This window comes from Callospermophilus lateralis, chromosome 1 (genome assembly GCF_048772815.1).
Source record: "Callospermophilus lateralis isolate mCalLat2 chromosome 1, mCalLat2.hap1, whole genome shotgun sequence".
NCBI lineage: Eukaryota > Metazoa > Chordata > Mammalia > Rodentia > Sciuridae > Callospermophilus > Callospermophilus lateralis.
The window spans coordinates 221,606,182-221,628,469 of NC_135305.1; the positions used below are offsets into that span (position 1 = coordinate 221,606,182).

The 22,288-nt window shown below is 46.1% G+C and overlaps 1 protein-coding gene across 3 annotated transcripts in view; it reads right to left on the reverse strand.

Moving 5' to 3' along the window:
• The window catches only part of Safb (scaffold attachment factor B), a 31,262-nt gene that overhangs the window by 4,285 nt on the left and 4,689 nt on the right, over positions 1 to 22,288 (reverse strand). For all 3 annotated transcript variants that reach the window (XM_076851061.2, XM_076851081.2, XM_076851072.2), the window contains exons 3-16: positions 16,387 to 16,451; positions 16,092 to 16,302; positions 13,459 to 13,517; positions 10,633 to 10,660; positions 9,154 to 9,700; positions 8,679 to 8,728; positions 7,854 to 7,948; positions 6,299 to 6,448; positions 6,140 to 6,222; positions 5,757 to 5,896; positions 5,307 to 5,395; positions 2,975 to 3,081; positions 985 to 1,275; positions 47 to 184 (exon numbers count right to left, since the gene is read on the reverse strand). In XM_076851061.2, the coding sequence (XP_076707176.1) occupies positions 47 to 184; positions 985 to 1,275; positions 2,975 to 3,081; positions 5,307 to 5,395; positions 5,757 to 5,896; positions 6,140 to 6,222; positions 6,299 to 6,448; positions 7,854 to 7,948; positions 8,679 to 8,728; positions 9,154 to 9,700; positions 10,633 to 10,660; positions 13,459 to 13,517; positions 16,092 to 16,302; positions 16,387 to 16,451 (2,053 nt within the window). The remainder of the gene's footprint in view (positions 1 to 46; positions 185 to 984; positions 1,276 to 2,974; positions 3,082 to 5,306; positions 5,396 to 5,756; positions 5,897 to 6,139; positions 6,223 to 6,298; positions 6,449 to 7,853; positions 7,949 to 8,678; positions 8,729 to 9,153; positions 9,701 to 10,632; positions 10,661 to 13,458; positions 13,518 to 16,091; positions 16,303 to 16,386; positions 16,452 to 22,288) is intronic.

The window sequence follows — 22,288 nt, forward strand, 5'->3', positions numbered from 1 at the left end:
GAAAACACCCACACCTACCAAGGAGGGGCAACAGGGCCACACTGACCTGTCCACGGAGTGGTTGGGGTAGCGGCCCCGGTCCCTGTGGTCGAAGTCATGGAAACGGTCCTGGCGGTTGAAATCAGAGTGGTAGCGCTCATCCAGAGCAGCCCGCTTGGCTTCTGGCCAATAGGCATCATCCCGCCTGTGAGGGGTGCAGGACAGGATGGAAGCAGGCCTTCCCAATGACAGCCCTGTGGAGCTGGAATCAACCCCCCACGGTCCCGTCCCCGACACATCATGAGCGTCTCCCACACAGCACTCTGGGCTGCCTGGGCTGGGAGTGAAGGGCTGTGCTGCCTGCATGCAGAGGGTGCTCGTTTTCTCAGCAGGGCAGCAATCAGGAGGACTGTCACACAACACAGGTGACACTGGGAACCCAACCCAATGCCACTGTGGGGAAACCAGGAAGACCTCTGTTCTCCAGAGCCCTTTCAGGAGACTCTGCTGTTGCTTCTAGCCTGAAGCTGACTTGCTGCCCCTCAAAAAGGCACCGAGAACCCCACTGACAAACTAGTCCCACAGCGGTGGCTAAAGCAGACTCCACTCTTAGACAAAGGCCTAGAGACCGATGGAAGCTGAGAAGGCCCTTGATGAGAGTGGCACTGGATGGCACATGGGTTCCCTTTAACCTACTCAGGAGAAGACACGCCTGTGTGGACCCCAAGGGAGGCATTTCTGGGTCTCTGGCTGCCTCCCGGTGCTCCTCCTCCTGCACGATCTGGAGGACTGCACACCTCTCCAGCAACTGGGCTTGGACCTGATGCCCTGACCCAGCGCCATCTCTGCTGAGCCACACCACCAGGGCACCCTGCTGAAGCCAGGAGGCAAGCTGAGTAGAAGCCCAGACCTGGGCTTCCTTTTGGAGCAAGATTGTGGGCCTCCATGATTCTGGGGTGGCCAATGCCATACTTCACACCAGGACACCCAGGTGGCCAAGCTCACCGGCCATCAAGGTCGTAGGGCCTCCGCACTGCCGGCCGCCGCTCTTGCTCATAGCGCAACTCCTGCTGGCGCCGCAGCTCCTCGCGCTCTCGGTGGATGCGCTCCTGCTCACGCCGGCGCTCCTGCTCCACGTGCATGCGCTCTCGCTCCAGCCGCTCCCGTTCCATGCGCTCCCGTTCCAGGCGGTGCCGATGGAAGGCCAGCCGCTCCCGGGCAATCTCCAGCCGCTCCCGCTCTTCACGCTCCCACTGAGCCTGCAGGCGCTGCTCCCGCTCGCTGCGCTCCCGCTCCCTGTGGCAGGACAGCAGGGCTGGAGTGTATGGCACCCCAGGGGCTCCCACTCACACTCCAGGATGCATGAGAAGCAGCGGGAGAGGTGCTGGCCACAGCGGGCTGGTGAAGCACAGCAAGAGCCCAAGAATTCCACTCCAGCCCTGTCCACCCCAGCCAGGGAAGAGGGAGCACAGGTGTAGGACAGGAGAGGCCAGCTGTCCTATGAACTGGCCTCACTTCTTAAACATTTCCTGAAGTTCAACATGTGACACCATTTGCCACCAGCCTGATTAGTCCGTGTGAAATGGGGCTAAAGGCAGAATGGACTCTCATGCCCACACCTCCCATTTCTGCAGCAACCCAAAACCGGGGATGGGGCCTGCCCAGGAAGACAGCCCACTGTCTGCTTCTGGCAGGGACATGGTAATGTGTTAGTGTATTTTCTTCCAGTGCTAGTCTCTGCAATAAAGGTGACCCACACCTACACCGGCAGAAAATACCACCAGGCTTCGTTTTGTGTACTTTGAACACATCTCACCCCACCATGGGTCTGTGGATGGACAACACTCTCAGGAAGGAGGCCACCATGTGTGCAATAAGGAATGGTCTGCCCAAGCAAGGCCCAAACAGCACAACACTGACCCCTCGTTCACCCTTCCCTGTGCGTGGGTCCCCTAGAGGTGACAAGGAGCAGTGGATCGCGGGGACCTGGAGGGTTCTGTGGCCTGTGCCTTCTCCTCCTCGCCCTGGCAGAAATACCGCCTCTTCACACCTCAGCCCTACACTGACACCAAGGACATGACAAAAAACAACAAAAGGTCTCCAGCGCTGCCACCATCCACCTCTCTGACCCCTGGTGAGGCTGAGCAGCACTCCCTGCGTTTCAAGGCAGGAAACCCATGCTGCCCTGCGAGGACTGTCCGTTTCTCTGGTGGCCCCGTTGTTCTGACTTCCTATTCTCCTCACATGGCCGCTCCTCCTCCGCACACGTCCTGACTTCCACGGTGCAGATGCACAACTCTGACCGGGGCAAGTCCTCCTTCCAGCTGGTGAAGGCCCCCCAACACCGAGTCCCCTTTCACTGGTGGGAAATGCTGCTCTTTTCACGTGACTTTCCTGTCACAAAGGTCTCTTCTGTTGATGAGTTTGCCAGTTAAACAGGTAAAGGCACCTGCTTCACTGCCCACCGTTTTGCTTTCTAGGCCAGAAGTCCTGCCAGGGACAGGGCAGAAACTCCCTGCTCTCGTGCCCACCCCTTTCCCTGCCGGCCTTTTATTTATTTTTTAACTGCTCAATAGTACACAGAACTACAACCCTGGGGGACCAACAGTTCTGTGTTTACTTTTTCACATTATCCCATCGTTTTCCTTGGCGCAGTTAAGAACGTGCTCACTGTCGATCCTCCCTTCCCAGCTCCTGAGGCAAATGTGACACTGTCTGCAAACAGCTTCACTGCAACAGGAAGGGAGGCCACCTAACCACCTCCTTACCTTCCACAATTCTGGGGAAGAAATGGGTGATTTGAATGAAATCCTTTGAAAAGAGCCAGAAGTTGAAAGCCAGCACACGGCAAATCCACAAACCGAAAGCCACAGAACAAAAAGGCTTAAAGCAACGTTCCACCCACTGGGAACTTTGAGGATGTCCACTCAGGACAGGGGCATGACCACAGTCTGGGGACAGCCACATCAGTGAGTCTTCCTGGACCATGACTCACCTCCGGGACTCTGAATCTCTTGACTTCCGAGGCTCTTTGACCTTATCAAAGGACACAACGGACCGTTTCTCTCTGCTGGCCGACTTGCGATCCTGGCTTTTAGAGACCTAGTTTATCAAAGGACAAAAATTAAGGTAGAAAAGACAATAGAAAAAAGGAGGAGCATCTGTGTCCAAAAATGAATGCAGACTCTAGGGAAGAATTCATTTGGAATGAGCAGTAAGAAGGAAGTATTCTCTCTAAAGAAATCTGGTGGGCTGGGGATGTGGCTCAAGCGGTAGCGTGCTCGCCTGGCATGCGTGCAGCCTGGGTTCAATGCTCAGCACCACATACAAACAAAGATGTTGTGTCCGCTGAAAACTAAAAAAAATAAATATTAAAAAATTCTCTCTCTCTAAAAAAAAAAAGAATTTTAGTTAAAAAAAAAGAAAAGAAATCTCGTGCCTCGAAGGTCACAGGCTTTCCTCTATGTCTACCATGACATAAACTCAACAACGATCTACTGACTCCAGCCGACAGAGCCCAAATGAAAACGAGTATTTCTCATGAAGAAATTTAAGATCAAAATGAATTTTTATACATCAATTGATGCATCCAAAATAAATCTCTTAATTTTGCACTAGATTCATAATATTCAGTGAATTCAAAAATGTAGCCAATTCTAATATGCCTAACAACTTCCTTATTTGTGTAACATTTTAATGAGAGCTACCCATCTGAGCCCTGGAATGTGTGTGTGTGTGTGTATGTGGCTCTGAGGCCGGAACCCAGAGGCACTCGATCATCACTAAGCAACGTCCCCAGTCTTCTTCATCTTTTGAGACAGGGTCTTGCAAAGTTGCTGAAATTGATTTTGAACATGGAACCCTCCTGCCGCAGCCTCCAAAGCCACTTGGATTATAGGCATGTGCCACTGCACCCAGCCATCCCCTGCCTTTTAAAACAATGATTTTATTTTGAGATTACGTCTAATTTTCCCCGAGTGGCCTTGAATTTGTGATCCCCTTGTCTCAGCCTCCCCAGGTGTGTGCTGCTGTACCTGGCAGGAATTAGTTTTACTTTTGCATCTTTCAATCGTTATCATAACACAAAAGTAAAAAGATATAATATTTACAAAAAGAACCATGGGCTTCCATAATTGAAAGGCCAGCTTAAAACTGATCTGCACCACTCAAAATTGTAGCCAGCTCGTCCTCTGTGTGTCTCAGACTGACAGAGCAGTCCCATGGCCGCTCTCTTTAGAAGGGTCTCTGGTCACTCAGTGTTCCAAGTCTGCAGACAAAAGCTTAAGTTAAAAGATCTACTTTCGCTGGGGATGTGGCTCAAGCAGTGGCGTGCTCACCTGGCATGCGTGGGGCTCTGAGTTCAATCCTCAGCACCACATAAAAATAAAATAAAGATGTTGTGTCCACTGAAGATTGAAAACTAAATATTAAAAAATAAATAAAAAATAAAAGCTAAACATTCTATTGAAAAAAAAAAAAAAAAAAGATCTACTTTCCCTTCAGGATGTAATCATTTTGGTTCATGCCAGGCAGAGGGTGACCCTCGTGACCAGCCTCCTAATATCCTGCACAATACTGCTCCAGGGGGCTTCTCTGGGTAGGAGCCACACACACACCACTGCACTCTCACTGTACCACATAAGAAAGAGAGGCAGGCGTGATTGCTGAAGCAACCTGCACAGGGACCCGTCTCTGTTGCCAGCATCCCCTCATGACCTGGGTGTCCTGCCTTCACCACTGTAGTCGCCGTTAGCCGGAGTGTACCTGGGCCGAGAACCCATACAGACACTCTGGTTTCTGTCTCCTGTGGAATATGCTGCCAGAAGACAGGCCAAGAAGAAGCCCGTGCCTAGAGGCGTCTGTGTGAGGGCTCAGGCTCACAGAGGAGAGCCGCTGCGATGCAAAACACGCCCACTGCTCCCAGATTCTACTTTTGAAGACAGCTTTAGGAGATAAATAAAAACCAACAACTCATGTCAGAGCAAGAGTGAGTACGAAGAAAACCTTTCCACCTTTTTCCTTTATGAATTCTACACTTCTTAGGGGGCTGGGGTTGTAGCTCAGTGGCAGAATGCTTGCCTAGCATGCATGAGGCACTGGGTTCCATCCTCAGGACCACATAAAAATAAATAAAATAAAGGCATTCTGTCTATCTACAACTACAAAAAAAATCTTTAAAAAAAATTCTATATTTTTGTAAAGGTAGAAAGCTTATTTTCCAATTGAACGGTTCAATAATCTGCTAAAATACACCCAGAAATAATGTTAACTGTAAAACAGAACAAAACACCACGAACAACTACAGGTAGGAGGAAATTCCGACTCACTCTCTCCTTGGACCCAGATGTCTTCACACTAATCACAGGCACACCTTTGGATTTGTCCATCACCACAGTTCGCTCGGTGCCCCGACTTCCTATAGAAACAGAGGAGGACATCCGAGGTGAGAAACACACCTAGGGGCTGGGCTGCGGCTCAAGGGCAGAGCGCTGGCTGCCAGCATGTGTGCCGCCCTGGGTTTGATCCTTAGCACCACATAAAAATTCATAAAATAAAAGCATGCAGTCCATCAACAACTACAAAAAAGAAAAAAAAGAAAAAAAAAAAAAAGAAAGAACAAAAGAAAAGCAGCACCTCAGGAAGGAAGCTCCACGCTGCACACTATGCAGGAGGACTCTTGGTGTGTGGTGTCACTTGATCCCAGCAAATCAACAAGTCATACCAGCTAGTGACAGAGAAAAGATGGAACCTCCTACATGGTTGGGCTGGCTGGCTACCTGATTTGGTGGCTCGAGAGCGCTCCGAGGTGCCAGGCTTCTGATCATCGGGCTCTTTAGTCTTTTCTCCACTTCCGTCATCACCCTTTTTGGTGTCATCTTTTCTGTCGGCCTTATCCTCCCTCTTAATGTTTGCAGATCTGAAAATGACAGCCCCAGACATGCCACCGTTAAAGTAGGTGTTTAGGGAAACACAGCAGGTGTGACCGCACCCTCACAAGAGCACCAAGTGACTAGAACGAAGACAGTGTCACCAGCTTTCCGGCCCCATACAAATAAATGCAGGGACACAGGTCCCAGTGGTCGAGCCACAGATACTCAGCCTACCAAGCTGCGGTGCCCTCGCCAGCCCCTGCCCGCTGGTTTACCAGGGAAGAGCACACCTGTCACTGGTGCCCGCCTTCTCCTTCCGCCCTTCGCCGTCTCTCTTCTCCGAGGCTTTCTTGCCAGCAGGTTCATTTTTTGCCTGAAGAAAAGAATCAAGTGCAAGTGCCCCCTCCTCTCCTCACACTGCTGCACCCCAGGAGAAAACGGCCACTCACTTTCTCCACCGAGATCATCTTCCCGTGGAGCTCAGTCTTGTGCAGGTGGCTGATGCATTTTGTTGCCTCTTCTGCTGTGGACATCGTGACAAAACCGTAACAGCGAGCGCCAGGACTCCGGGCGTTCGTCACGACCTTGGCGCCCACCACCTGAAGGAAAGTAGGCAAATATGGCTCGGACACACCCCGCAGCAGGGCAGGCCCCACACCACAGCAGCAAAAGCACAGGTGACCGGGCACAAGGAGAGGGGGCAGCTCCAACTCCCTGCAGTTCCCCAAAGGCCTTCGGTCCTCCTCACACAGTTCTCTGGGCTCCCTGGGCAGGCCAGGAAGGCAGGGTGAGGACAGGGAGGGGGAGACAAAAGTGCCAACTTGAGGGCTGAGAACACAGCTCAGCTGGTGGAGGGCCTGCCCTGCCTGCCCGAGGCCCTGGGTTCAACCCCCAGCACCACCAGGGAAAAAAACAAGCAAAATTCTGCCTGTACTCTTTTAACGTGGCTTAAATATGGGAGGAAATGAGCTTAAATGTAGAGCCATATTAGGAGAGGAACATGGGCAACGGGGCAAAAAGTCACATCTGTGACCCACACAAAACCAGGTTGGTTGCTTTGTTCTTCTTTTGGTACCAGGGATTGAACTTGTGGGTTCTTAACCACAGTCACACCTCCTGCCCCTTTAAATGTTGAGACAGGGTCATAAACTGCTTAGGGCTTCACTCAGTAGCTGGGGCTGACTATGAATTGCCATCCCCCTGCCTCAGCCTCGTGAGTTAAGGGGACCACAGGCCCTGCCGGCTTCATTAGCTACTTGTATGACCACGTTGTCTTCAGCTCCCCCTCCTCTCAGCACTTGGACATCAAGAATCAGGGTGAACGTTCTTAGTTTTCTCTGTCATGATGCACTGAGCTCTTCCCGTGAACAAGGCTGGTGTTAACCTGTGATTATCCCTAAAAGTTTATTTGGGAGGCAAGTCCAGAATGCATAGGGAGACAGGGAGCGAGGAGAGCAGGTGAGAAAGCCAACCCCGGTGTCACCATATAGGGATCGCAGGACGTACCTGCGATGGCCATCACCCACCAGCCTACATAGGTGCAAGAGAGGCAGATGCTTCAGACAAGCAGGAGCCAGAACTGCCCTCCAGTGGGCTAAGGTAGCAACCTCAAGGCCATGCAGTGATACAGCTGTGGTCAAAGTCACCCATCCCAACAGGATGGCACAGGCCCTCCTCTGAAGCACTATGCCACAGTGTCACTCCTGTTCTTGTCCAGTCATTGTTATTTCTCAAACACTGAGCACAGCTCTTGTCCACACCTTAGATTCAACCTTATAGCAGCCCTCTCTGGGTTTTAAGACCTGAGGGTCACAAAGCCACCAATAAGAAGATGGCAAACTTACAGTGATGGGGGGGACCCAAGCCAGATGTGGGCTCTGGGAGCGCCCACATTCCTGACTAGGGAGGGCCAGGTTCTGCAGAGCATCAGCACATGAGCCCCAGGACACCTTGGAGCACTCAGCACACAGAGACCTGCACTGGCAGAACGCCCCTCCCTCTTACCTTCCCATATTTGCTGAAAAGGTTCTTCAAATCTGTAGCTCTGGTCGTAGAAGAAAGTCCACTAACCCAGAAATTTCTACCACAACTGCTACGACCTATTTCAAAAGAAAGTTCTGGTCAAGAATACAAAACCCACAAGACCCTGAGTCTTCAAGAAAGTCAGTTTAAAGCTGAGACAACTCCCATTTGCTCTCCAATCATGACACAACCTAATGTCAGTTGGGGTGAGGACTTGCCAGCTGTCCATCAAACCCAACAGCACTGCCAGGAATGCTGATTACAACAGGAACCAGGACTGCTGGGATGGCTCAGGTTTCCTTAGACAATGACCAAGTAGCTAAACCACGGGGTAAGGTGGATAGAGCCCAGGGCATCAGGCACGCGAGTAAGTGCCTGCCTCTGAGCTAAACAGGGATCCTGAGGTGGCTTTTACACAAGCAGCAGCCATATCAACAAAGATGCTCTGACCGCCTCCATCTCAAGGCACATACTGTGTACCCACCCCACCCTTTCACTCTCTGCGGAGCACTGGAGAAGGAACTAGAGGCCAGTGAAGCTGTTTCCTCAATGAGTGGTTTAAGGCAGGGTTACAGGATCAAGGAATTCGAAACACTCCCAAAATCAAGTGTCCACATCAAGACACTGCATTCACTCTTAGGAACTGGTTCGCACTCTACAATCCAGGATGGAGCGGAAACGACCTCCTGAAAGACTTAGGCACGTCTGGGTGGGAACACAGGACACCAGGGATTAGAATTAAATGCCCTGCCCGCTTATCCTGGGGTCCAACATGCTCCAAGAAAATGGCACTGCCACGGGACCTACCCTTCTCCTCCCGGGAAAGTCTTTTTGTGTCCGAGTCATCTTCAACAGAACTAGAGACAAAAGACAGTGTCACTCCAGGAGGAAGCAGCATTGAGGAGACAAAAAACTCAAAATTATAAAATACGTGCTGAGGTTGCATACCTACCCGAAATTTAGTTCTGAAAAAATGATACCCCGACAAACTTGTATTGTAAATCTGACCTAACCGTAAGATTTCAGACCCACAGGAGTTAATTAATTCTGCTGGGCTAAAGGTAATTAGGAAGAATTAAAGAAAACAACCATGATAGGTTGAGAAAAGAAAAAAGATTATGTAATCAGTGTAAAATAAACAAAGAGAAATAAACACTGTTGGGAGGGAAACTACAATTTCAGCAGTCTGGCTGGCCAATTGCAGAAAAAACAGCTTATGTGTGTCATTAAATGACCAATGAAAAGGAGATAGCGTCTGGTCTAAAACTGAGAAACAACAAACCTCATTTTCTGATCAGCGCCCTCACTGGTTGAGGACTCTTTAGGAGCCGGAGGGACTTCATTACAAGCTTCAAAATCAAACTTCTTCACGTCTTCTTTGCTATCTCTGGGCTCTGGGCTCGGAGCTTCCGTGGGCGCTTCCGCGGCCTCCTGGCTAGAGGCCTCCGCGAGCTCGGAGCCCGCGCTACTCTGCTCAACTGGCTTCTCTAGCCCTACAGGCTCACAGTCCGTCCTCGCGCCTTCGCCTGTCTGCTCCACGGGCTCCCTTTTCACTACCGCTAACAGGGTGTCTGCCTCGCTCCACTGAGCGCGTGTTGACTCGCTGGCCAAATCTAAATCTCCCTCCTCCTCCTCCTCCTCCTCCTGCTCTTCCTCCTCCTCCTCTTCCGGGTGGGCGCTGCCAAAAAGGTCCTCTTCCTCCGCAAGCTTTCTGTCTGGCCCCACGCTACTTGTATCCTGTGCAAATGGCTGCTCCAGCTCGGAACCTTCTTCTTTTACTGGCTCAGATTTACAAGTTTCCCCCAAAATGTCGAGTATTTTCTCATTTTCTACGGATTTAACAGGAATAGAATGGCACAAGGTTTAATTACCAGGGAAATAAAGCAATCACAATGTGGAACTGGCACGGCTGCCACACTAACACGAAGAGAACTGCTAGCTACACAGAGATTGGAAAACCCGCGGGTACACACAGTTACACTGGTTACACTACCTTGCGCGCCGCCTACTAGGTAAGCCTCTACGCTACAGGGGAGAGAAAAGCATCCCAGAGATTTAACCCCCAAAACCTTCTGGCTGAATTCTTGACAGTCTTCATTCTGTCGCCGTGTATATATGACTCTTCCAAATTTAGCTTCCGAAGTCCAAGGTGCTTAACTGAATGTATCACCGTTCACCAAACAGCTCAATTTCCAAATTTCTTTGAATTTCGTTTAATAGAATAGTCCAACATGAAAATCAGAATCTCTTCCGTTGGTGCTGAGATATTTGCAGTCCAGAAGGGGGACAGTGTTTGTTTGGAATTCTCATGGAGGAGCTCTTTCCTCTTCTGGAGTCCAGGCACATCCCAATGGTTCATATGGGTCTCCCTAGCACTACCTACACTGCCTGAACCAAACACCACAAAGTTAAGGTACTGCCCGATATCACAAGATCTGTTTCGTGGGGTACAGAGGCATCAGCTCCTAAGAGCGTGCAAACTTATTCCATAATGTTTAAATGCCGTTTGCTTAAAAAGGCATAAGAGCATTTCATCTTACCAATAACATTTTGCAAAATGAGAAATTAGCCACTTTCACAGATCTGGTGATACGGCTGGGTTTCCAATCTCTATGATCCTGGTATGTTCTGGATTGTAAACCTTTAGAACAACGTACACTATAGTACTGCAACTTTTAAAAATTAAAGTATTCAAATTAAAGAAGGTGGAAGACTAGAATGGTTCCAAACCCCAGCTGCTAAGTTTTTCATTGAACAGTACCTGGCTCCAGAGATGGCTCTTCAATTTCCTGCAACAAAAAAAAGCAAGTAAGACTCTGCCATAGACAACACCTAAACTTCATTAAAATTAAGACTCTAATGCCTAAGAAGGGAATGTGAAATCCAAGGGGAACTTTATACAAGACAGGTGGAGCATCTGCTTGTTTAAGGAAAGACCCCACACAGCTGGCATGCGCCAGCTCGTCCCCAGTCCCACATGCCAGCCTCCTTTTCTTCATAAGGTTTCCCCAGCCTCTGGGACCGTCTCACTAGTCACACACCCATTTGTCCCTCAGAAGAGAACTCAAGTTCAAGGACAACAGGGCTTTCCTTTTCCTTTCATGTCTAACAGAGAGCCTGGCAACCACTTCATTCATTTAACCCAGATCTAGCTTTCTGAAAACTCAAGACTTAGTGACATCAGTTGTATCATGTAGTGGTGCCACCCTGCCCTCAGGGCGGGGCACACAAGCACCCTCCAGCATTCACCCCTCCTCTACCTCCTCCTTCCCTCAATTCCCACCAGGTCATCTATCATATCAGTAAAATCCCAACCCGCCCCATCTGTACCCTGCTTAGCAGGGGCATGCTCTCGACCCTCTGTGAACTCCAACCTTAGGCTCTCCACACAACCTCCCACCTTTGTGCTTGGCTCAGGGGCACCTCCTCTAGAAAGGTTTCCCTTAGGGCTCACTACCTCAGAGTCTGGCTGCTGCACATTGAGGGCCCATGTCCCCAGGACACCCTGCTTGGGAGCTCCAGACCACACTGAGCGCTGACAGGTTTCCAGGCACAATCGTGAACACCTTGGACACAAATGCTGGCCATCAGCCAGCCCTAGGAGGTTGGTACTATTTGCACTAGCATTCCTTTCAGAGGTTAGGAGACAGTAGCCCAGAAGGACTGAGTAATTTGTCCAAGAACACAGAGCAGACTCTGAATGAGGCCTGTGTGAACATGAATTTGTGCTCCCAACCCTCAGTCCAGGCCTCTTCCCAACCCTGGTGCCATGGGGACTTCACACTGGAAGACTGGGCCCTGTACAGAGGATGGTCCTTATGCTCATTCACACCTATCCCTGGTGGCCAACACCACATGTGACACATCATAGGAGCTTCACAAGCACTCAGCGGTGGCTGCAGTGGCCTGCACCTTCCACTGAGAACTGCCCCGCCATTCTGTGACGCCTAGGAAACTGTCCACTTTCTTCCAGGTTTCATTTGGCAGGGGGATGATACCAGGAATTGAACTCTGGGGCACTCGATCACTGAGCCACATTCCCAGCCCTATTTTGTATTTTATTTAGAGACAGATCTGAATCGCTTAGGGCCTCTCCGTTGCTGAAGCTGTCTTTGAACTTGCGATCTTCTTGCCTCAGCCTCCTGAGCCGCTGGGATTACAGGCGTGCACCACCGTACCCAGCCTGGCTTCATTTATTTTTGATTTGCTTTCACCTGCGTCTGTAACCTATCCAGTATTGAGAATTAAGACTCCATCTACAGCTGAAGTGAATGATCACTCTCAGAATGATTCCCCTCTTAACATTGTTTAGAGAGAAGCATTCATCTCTAGAAGACACTGTATATTTTCCATCTTTAACAAAGGAACCTTTGACCTAAGACACTAGAGAAAATGGCAAGATCCAGTTCCTCCTCTCCTTCCTGAGTCAGGAATGGTTGTGTCAGTTCGCAGCTGGAGCGACATCAGCTCTAAAGATGAGCTGGGCTGCACCCAATTTCCTTGAGGACTGCACCCTCCTTGAGGCTGGAGTTCTGGCTTTCCAACACCTCCCTCGCCCCTGCCTGGCAGAAGCACATGGAGATCTCACCTGAAAGGTGATTTCTAATTAAACACATAGGTGACATTAAGGAAAAGGAGGATCACCAAAAGCTGACACTTTTATTAAGACTAGACAGGTACCTAGGTAGGCTGGCAAAGACATTCAAGGAAACAAGACTCACATTTACAAAAGCCACACCCATTCTTCTGATTTGTTCAACATTCAGTACTCACACAGATGCTGACACAGTAGTCAAAAAGAAACGTGGGCAGTTTCTACAAGAAAATGCCTAAAGGACAGGCCCAGCTGTGGCAATAGAGTTCTGCTCAAACCTCACACCCTCACCAGTGCTCTGCTTGTATTTCTCAGGGAGCTCCACCCTCTGCTGTCTCACCTAATACTCATCTTTCTGCAGGGGATGCATCCAGATGGGCTCAGCCAGACTGCCCTTCCCTGAGCAATAAAATTACAGGCTGAGCATCTCTAATCCAAACTGCTCTAAATCTGAAACTTGGGGCAGCGAACATTGACACTACAGGAGGAACACGCCACACCTGACTTGTGGCAGGTTGCAATTTAAATACAGGCATGCTGCGGAGAGTATATAAGTGCCCTTCAGGCCATGTATATACGATGCAACAACAGCAACAAAGGAATTTTGTGTTTAGAATTAAGATTCCATCCCCAAGACAACTCATTGTGCATCTGCAAATATTCCAAAACCTGAGGTCCAAAATACTTCTGGTCCCAAACATTTTAGACGAGGGATGTTCAACCTGTAACAAGAATGCCAAAAAATATACCATTCAATTATCCGCTGATAAGCTACGGGTGCTTCAAGGAGACCAGTCAAACTTGGGAAATCCTTGGCACCAGGCACACTATTATGTCGGGGATAACAGAAAGCAAAACCCCTGCTGAAGACCCTGACAAAGGGAACAAACCTTGTCATGACTGTTAGCTGGGACTGCCATGCAATGTCTCAGATGGTTTCCAGAAACTGTGGCCTAATCTTTGATTCTAAAGTGGAGACATGTAACAATTTACCTGTAATATAGTGAAGTCAGATGATGATGAATCTAAATTGTTTATGGTTTCTTTGTCATCTACCTGTGAAACAAATGAAGAACATAATTTATTACATCAATAAGGTGATGTAACAGCATATCTGTTCAATGAAAAGCAGCAGTCATGAAGACCATTTATTATAAAATGGTAAAAACCGTGAGGGGATTAAAACAGCATAATAGCATTCTGGCTAGAAAGAAAAAATGCTGGACATAAACGTCCATCTCCAGACAGACCTGGAAACCCACTAAAACAATATGAGCATGGATTTTGAGATGCAAGCCTCTAAGAAAATATCCTGGGCTACACAGGAGATATCAAAACTGGGCAAAACAGGGGATGGGGATGTGGCTCAAGCAGTAGCACGCTCGCTTGCCATGCGCGGGTGCTGGGTTCAATCCTCAGCACCACATAAAAATAAAAAATAAAGATGTTGTGTCCACCGGGAACTAAAAAATAAATATTAAAAAATTCTCTTAAAAAAAAAAAAAAAAAAAACTGGGCAACACACAAGCAAGTTTTGGCTGGCTTTTCAAGAAATAGTGTCTAGAATCCGAAAGTGCTCAGAAGCCCCAGCCCAGAATAGAACAGCATCTCTGACTACTCCGCCTCCAGGCAGTGGTTTCCCAAGCTGCATTGGGGACAGGAACAGACAAGACCCAGATCTATGGCCCACCTGCAAGGGAATAACGGGAAGCACAGAGTTTCTATTCTAGATGAGGGCTCTGCCCAGCAAGGCAAGGGATTCCCCACACCCAGAAAGGGGGATTAGCTTGAAGAAAGATAATTTTGGCTATCTGCCAAAGCTCTGAAAGTTGGTTCACTTTTAAGGTGGATATTTCTGAAATATGAGCATATGTTATCATCACCTTGGTTTGACTAGGAAAGACACTCTCCCATGATCAAAAACCTCAAATGGTCTACAAAAGCTATACATCAAAAACCACCCGGGGTCCATTTCTTCCTTCCCTCGGTGCACCGTTGCCCCAAATGCAAGACACACACACACTGGGCGCAGTGCCTGTGCACCAAAGATCACCCCTTCCTTCGTTTGCAAGAAAGGCAGCACAGTATTCTGTACCAATTCTCCCTTCCCTCCTGGAGGTTGTTTTAGTTCACTTCGATGGTTACACCACAGCAATTACCACATTACTGGTTGTAAAAAATTTCACAATTCTATGTGCTGGTATGTACTAGGTGCTGGTCTAGATCAGGTAGACCTCTGTTAGGACCACGCAGCAAGTAGGGCTTTGTAGGGCTGATGGGCTCTGTTGTGACTACCGATCTTTCCTACTGTGTGCAGTTATGACAACAGCAATAACAGACATGGCTGTGTTCTAAGCAAACTTTATAAAAACTCATGGATGGACAAGCTCACGATTTCTGTTTTACTGTTGTGGTAAACATTCATCCATTTAATCCTCCCCAAACTTATTATTTTTGCAGCTGAGACCTAGAGACTTTAAGTAATTTGTCTAAGGTCACACAGCAATAAGACATTCAAAGTAAATGCTCTTAACTCAAATTATATTGTTCCCATTAAGTCAAATTATTTAGCCATTACTGACAGAAATTTAGGATGTTTCCAACTGACTGTTACACAATGTGTTATTTTCTACTTAGTAGGGGAAGAAAAGAGCTTTAAGAATATACAGTCAATTAGAAATGGTATCTACTGCTCACCACTATTCAAGTGTTTATGCTATTCCTTTTTAGGAAGCTGAAGAATAAGACACACACACACACACACACACACAAACACACAGAGAAAAACAATTTTATACCCTGTTATCAAACCCCCTATTCAACAATAATATGCTATCTCTCAAGATATGGATAACTGGTTCCAGGAGGACGTGCCCACTGACAGGCACGGAACAGGGTGCACGAGCCACAGTCAGCAGGCCGCTGAAGGGATGAGGCCTCCCACAAACCACACATCTAAAGGCCCCAAGCCACCCCCCAATTAACAAAAAAGTGATGACACTAAGACAAGGTGGTGTCTGACTTAACTATATGGACACTGGGACTGGCCTGGTCCGGTTCTTACTCTAGTATGAGCTGTGGGCTATCTGGTGATATTCCTTACTTCCTTATGCCCCATTCCCCCAACTGACAAGCAGGGACAACAGTGTCTACACAGCACATTGTGGAAGGCTCACAGGACTCAATGTCTACTGCGTGGCAGGTGGAGTTCAACAAACACCACCCCTAACATCTTACCACAGTTGACTGTTCCTGACATGAAAAAAGCCGAAGCTTCAAACATAATGTCGAGGTTAGTATTAAAGATCAACTGTTGCACTTCCAATATTTCATTTCAGTACTTGGATGCTTTGAAAATAGTAACACCACAGAGCAACTTCCTATAATAGGAAAGACCTGAACAGCCTTCCTCAATGCTTCATGGTGCACCACATGAGTGGATAGCACGTACTTAGGTACTTTATGAGATTCCACTTTCCAACAAAGTGTTTTCAGAAATACTGGAACCATTATCCTACAATACTGGCATTATAAGAACTTCACTCCAATTATAATGTTTATCATCTACCATGTAGATGGCATTCAGGGTACATTCAGGGTACAGTCCAGGGACACTGCCGAGTTACCTACAGCATGTTCTTGAAGCTGCTCCGGAAGCTCTTTCATTTCTCCCTCAACCAGCTCTCTGCTGTCAGAAAGGGACTCTGGGAGGTTGTCAGCATCTTCCTCCTCCACACAATCTGCAACACTTCCATTATCAATTTCTGCTTCATCTAACACACTGATATCCATCATGTCTATGTCCTGCAAGTTCTCCAAACTGGTTTCCACATCTTCCTGTGACAAAACAAAATAAAAACCATTACGTGACTGCCCCCCGGCTCATCCACTAAGTGTATCTGCTCCTAAGGCTGCACATACCTGTCCATCCCCAGAATTCTCCTCGAGCCCGTTATCTTCCACACCCTCTTCTTCTGGTTTACGCCCTAATGAGAGAACCATTTACAAAAGATCAATGAGCTGCATTTTCCAGAAGCATGACTTTTATGTGTATAAGCCCCTGAACACCATCGAAGCAGCCATCTCCAACGCCTACGGCACTTCCTGGTTTACAAACACTGCAACATGCAGGCCTGGAAGGGCACTCTGAGAAAGGCGGGCCGCACGCCTTCTTCAGGGTAAGAGCAGAGGCTCTGCTCTTAGTTGGCTGTGAGCAGGAGGTGTGGAAATAGGTTCTCACTAAGGCTAAAGCAGATTAGACCTGTCCTAAGTGGCTGTTTGTGGGAAGAGCATCTGGTACAAATGTGCTGCTTTTTAGTCAAGCAACACACAGCATATTCCTCAGAGAAACAATGATACAGAGCAAAACATAAATAAACAAAATGATGAATATTAGCAATTCCAGCACCTACAGTTAGCTCTGATGATTCGAACTATTGACATACAGCTTCTCACAGCTGGATAAAAAGTTAAAGGGCAAATCTTTTATGCTAGGCTAAAAAAGAATGCTTGTAACTATTTTTTTTTTTTTTTTGGGCAGGGGGTACTGGGGACCAGATCAAACCCAAGGGTACTCAACCACTGAGCCACATCCCAGTCCTTTTTATATTTCATTTAGAGATGGGGTCTCACTAAGTTGCTTAGAGCCTCACTAAGTTGCTGAACTCAAAATCCTCCTGCCTCAGCCTCCCCAGCTGCCACCACACCTGGCTGTAAGGAAATTCTTACCTCAAAGAAACAAGCTTTATTTAAAAATTTGCTCTAATTCAGACCCCAGCACTTTACCCCTTCTACCTGACCTTCCTAAAATCTACTCACAATTTATTTAAAAATTAGTTTCTTATGGATATACTTGATGTTGACATTCACTATGGTATACTCCCTTATCCCACCCCTCCTTCCTCGCTCTCGATCTCCTTCATCTACTCTATTATCTTTCCTCTTTTTTTTTTTTTTTAAAGTTGTAGATGGACACAATACCTTTATTTATTTTTATGTGGTGCTCAGGATCTAACCCAGAGCCTCACATGTGCTAGGCAAGCGTTCCACCACTGAGCCATAACCCCAGGCCTCTTTCCTCTATTTGATGAAATTCCCTCTCCCTTTTCCCCGCCTTTCTAAAAGTTTATTTTGAAAAAACTTTGGTGCTGGGGGAGTAGCTCAGTGGTAGGGGGCCTGTTTGGCAAATGCAAAGAGCCCTGGGTTCCAGCTCCAGACCCACTATTTAAAAAAAAAAAAAAAAAAAAAAGTTACTTACAACATAAGTATATATTGCCTGATTTTTATTTTTTATTTTGATTCTACTCACATTTCAGGATTCTCTTATTTAGAAACACAGGGGTCATAGTACTGCAATTCAATAGATACTGTCTGAAAAACCCATCTTAAGATTTTTTTTTTTTGCAAAATGTGCTTCGAACTCTTATAGGTGAACACGTTATTCCAAACTTGGTATCATTCCTGCTGAATTTCTCTTTCACAAGACAGTATTTTCATCAAACAGAATCAGCCCCTAGTTGATCCCTCTATTTTTGTAACTTTTCTGTATGAAAATGTCAAAACAACACCCCCTCGCCAAAAAAAAACAATCCAGCAAAGCACACTATAAGATATACTTAAAAAGCAAACAATCTAGCTTTACATGTCTAGCTATATTTACATGTCCAGCTATAAAAAAGGGTGCAGCACATGCTTGCTCTTTCTGTTGATCAATACAGGGTCTTGAGCATTAACCACTGAGCCAGAATTTTAGCCCACAAAATGTTTCTAATTACAAAAACATTTTGCAATTATATGAATATTATTATAACTCACTTCAATAACAAAAGATTCTGTTTCCCTCTTCCCATTTACAGAGGATGAAACCCAGGTCCTTATACATGCTAGGCAAGTGCTCTACCACTAAGCCATATCCCTATTCCCAATGTTATTAAAGATGCACTCATCTTTGTACATGGGTCATGTTTTCTTTTCCTTTCTTTCCTCTTTTTTGCATGTGTGGTACTGGGGATTAAACTCAAGAGCATTCTACCACTAAACCACACTACCACTCCTTATTCTTTCTTTTTTTTTTTTTTTAAATGAAGGTTTCCCGAGGCTGGCCTCAAACTTATGATCCTCCTACCTCAGCCTCTCAAGTAGCTGGAACTAAAGGCATGTGCCAACAATTTGTTTTCTGTGAACTGCCTATATAGTCTTTGCTCTTTGTTAACTGGGTTTTATCTTTCTTACTGATTTGTAAGAATATTTATGGGCTGGGGATGTGGCTCAAGTGGTAGCGTGCTCGCCTGGCATGCGTGCGGCCCGGGTTCAATCCTCAGCACCACGTACAAACAAAGATGTTATGTCCGCCGATAACTAAAAAATAAATATTAAAATTCTCTCTCTCCCCCTTTCTCTTTAAAGAAAAAAAAAAGAATATTTAATGTTCTCTGGACAGCATACTTTTGCGTATTCCTTGTGGGGAGACAGTCTGAATGATTTCCATTCTCCTTCCTGAGCGGAGAGGCTCTGACCGTCACTACATCTCATAGTTACCTGGACACTGCCTAGGTCCTGGAGGTTGAGGACCCGTCTTCAGCCCCATGGATTGAGCTATGCTCACCTGTTCCTTTGTGATGTTACCCCCTTGCTCTGTTTGGGATAGAATGTTCCACGGAAAGGCCCTTTGTGTATTCCCTTCTCTCGCTCTGCCCTTGGGTGTGGCCTTCCTAGATGTCAGTCAACCTGCTGACAGCAGACATCACTCAGCCCCCTGAATCCTGACTCCAGCCTCATTTGAATGGCTTCTCATTAAAAGGGTTCAGCAAGCACTGGCTCACTCTCTTTCTGTGGACCCTTAAGATCAGAGGAGCTGACACAGGATCCAAAGAAAAAGGTCTCTGTCTCTTGTGTGGTTATTTTGTGCTGCCCAGTTCACCTGGAGTGACCCTGAGTGTTTTAGTTGAGAGGAACACAATTCCCACTATATTTTGTCAGTCTCTCACATATCATTCGTTGTTTTTTCTGTTAACAGAGACTTAAAACTTTTTTTAATACCTTTATCTTATTTTTACGTGGTTCTAAGGATGGAACCCAGTGCCTCACACATGCTAAGCAAGTGCTCTGCCACTGAGCCACAACTCCAGCCCAAGATTTAAAACTTTTACATAAGCAAATTTTCCCCAGTTTTAGTCTCACTTTGGGACTTCCATACTTAGCTAGAATTCATATTTTGCATGAAAAGATATGAGAAAAGCAATTTTCCCTACTATTAGTCAGCTAATTGTTTCAGCATCATTTACTATAAAAACGCTTTTAAACTGCAAATCATCAAACTTTCCGTCCACTGTTTACAAAATCCTATCATTAAAGTTAAAGCAAGCTCTCTTCACTGTTCCCCCCACCAGAGTTTTAGTTATTCTGGTATATTTTCTTTTTACATTAATTTTATGACAAATCTGTATCTTTTAAGGTTACTCTGGGGGAAAATGACAATTTTTTGATATGAAATCATCTAATCTATGAAATCTTTCTCAAGTTATTTAGGTCACATCTCTCGATTGCTTTTATTTATTTATTTTTTTTGGTTGCCCAAGATTGAACTCGGGGGCACTCAACTACTGAGCCACACCCTAGCCCTAAATTTTATTTTAAGACAGGGTCACACTGAATTGCTTAGTGCCTCATTTTTTTTTTTAAAGAGAGAGTGAGAGAGGAGAGAGAATTTTTTTTTTTAATATTTATTTTTTAGTTATTGGCGGACACAACATCTTTGTACGTGGTGCTGAGAATCGAACCCGGGCCGCACGCATGCCAGGCGAGCGCGCTACCACTTGAGCCACATCCCCAGCCCCTTAGTGATTCATTTTTGTGAAGCTGGCTTTGAACTTGCGATCCTCCCGTCTTAGCCTTCGGAGCCACTGGGATTACAGGTGTGTGCTTTTGCTTATTGTTTTAAAATGCTGTGTGTATATGTATTCACATATACACACAGCATTTTGGGGATTCTGGCTGCCTAGGCAAGTGCGCTACCACTGAGCTACACCCCAGCACAATGGTAATATCTTCATTCTGAAGACTATGGTTATGCAACATTCTTTTTTTTTTTTTTTTTTAAGGAAATACTGTAGTACGCAGGTTAAAGGGGCCACTTGTTACCACACAGCTAAGAGGGGTGCTGTAAAGCAACTGTACTAAACGCACACACCCCCTTCAGGGAACCTGGGTGAATGATAACTGGGAATTCCTCTATTTTTTAAACTTTTCTCTGAGTATGAAAATGTCAAAACAAACCCAAACAAAAAACAATCCAGCAAAGCACAGGATTAGGAAACACTTAAAAAGCAAACAATCTAGCTTTACATGTCCAGCTATATTCTCAACCACCACATTATTAATTTGAACTTTGTGATAATGCTGCTAAAAGAAATTTACTGATAAGTTAATATTCTGCTAAATATGGGTATAAAACTATGGGTATAAAACTATTTTGGAGAACTGCTGAGATTACTTGAAATATACTTTCCGGAATTTCAAACTTTTTTGAGTTAATTCATTAAACAGATTATTGTATATTCAGTTCAAATCTTCATGAAAACTTTCAGACCTGCCCCGTCAAATGTACTGTAGAGTTCCAGAACAAACCCCACCCAGGGGACGCAGGGTTGAGAACAGTACTGCATGGTTCCATTTTACATGAAATAAAACAGGCAAAACTAATCTGTGGTGAAAATGATGTTCTGTTATTGCTGGGGTGGGGGGTGGAGTGGGAGACTGGGAAGGAGCTATCTTTCTGATACCAGAAATGCTTCATGTTTTGATTCCTACTTACCACCTCACACCACATGCAAAAACAAATTCTAAATGAATTAAATACCCAAAAGAAACCATAAACGTTACTCAATAAGGTAACTTTTTAAAAATATAATTTTAAAGCCAGGTAGAACCTTTTAAACCACAATGAAATCTGCCATATATGCACAGGTTGACAACATTGTCCACATGAAAGATTAACTCTTTAATGACCAAAACACCTCAAACAAGTTAAGTCAAATGACAGACTGGAAAAAAAAAAATGACGTTTCCTAGAGTCCTCAGTACTCAAAAGACAAACATTCCAGTACAAAAATTGGCAAAGAACATGGAAAGGCAATTAAAAAAATACAAATAGCCAATCATCAGAAGTTGTCTGATCTGTGAAGAAATGCAAATTAAAATTTTATCTGCAGAGAGGAGGAGATGAATATAAAAAATACTTTTATCCTAATAACAGGTAACTTTTTTTTTTTTTGTAAGGGACTAAACCCGGGACGCTCGACTACTGAGCCACATCCTCAGCCCTTTTTTATATTTTATTTATAAACAGGGCCTTGCTAAGTTGCTGAGGCTGGCCCTAAATTTGTGATCCTCTAGCCTTAGCCTCCCAAGGATTGCAGGCATGCACCACTGTGCCTGGTGTAAAAGATAACTTTTAAAAACACAAACAAATAGAGGCTGGGGTTGCGGCTAGGTGGTACAGTGCTTGCCTAGCACATACAGGTTAGATTCTCAGCACCACATATCAATAAATGAATAAAATAAAGGTCCATCAACAATTTTTAAAAAAAGCACAAATATTCAGTGTTGGGTTGTAGTTTAAAGAAATAGGTACTTGGGTTGGGGAATGTGGCTCAAGCGGTAGCGCGCTCACCTAGCATGCGCAGGGCGTTGGGTTCGATCCTCAGCACCACATAAAAAATAAAAATGTGGTGTCTACTGAAAATTAAAAAGTAAATATTAAAAAGTTCTCTAAAAAAAAAAAAAGGGTACTCTTGGGGCTGGGATTGTGACTCAGTGGTAGAGC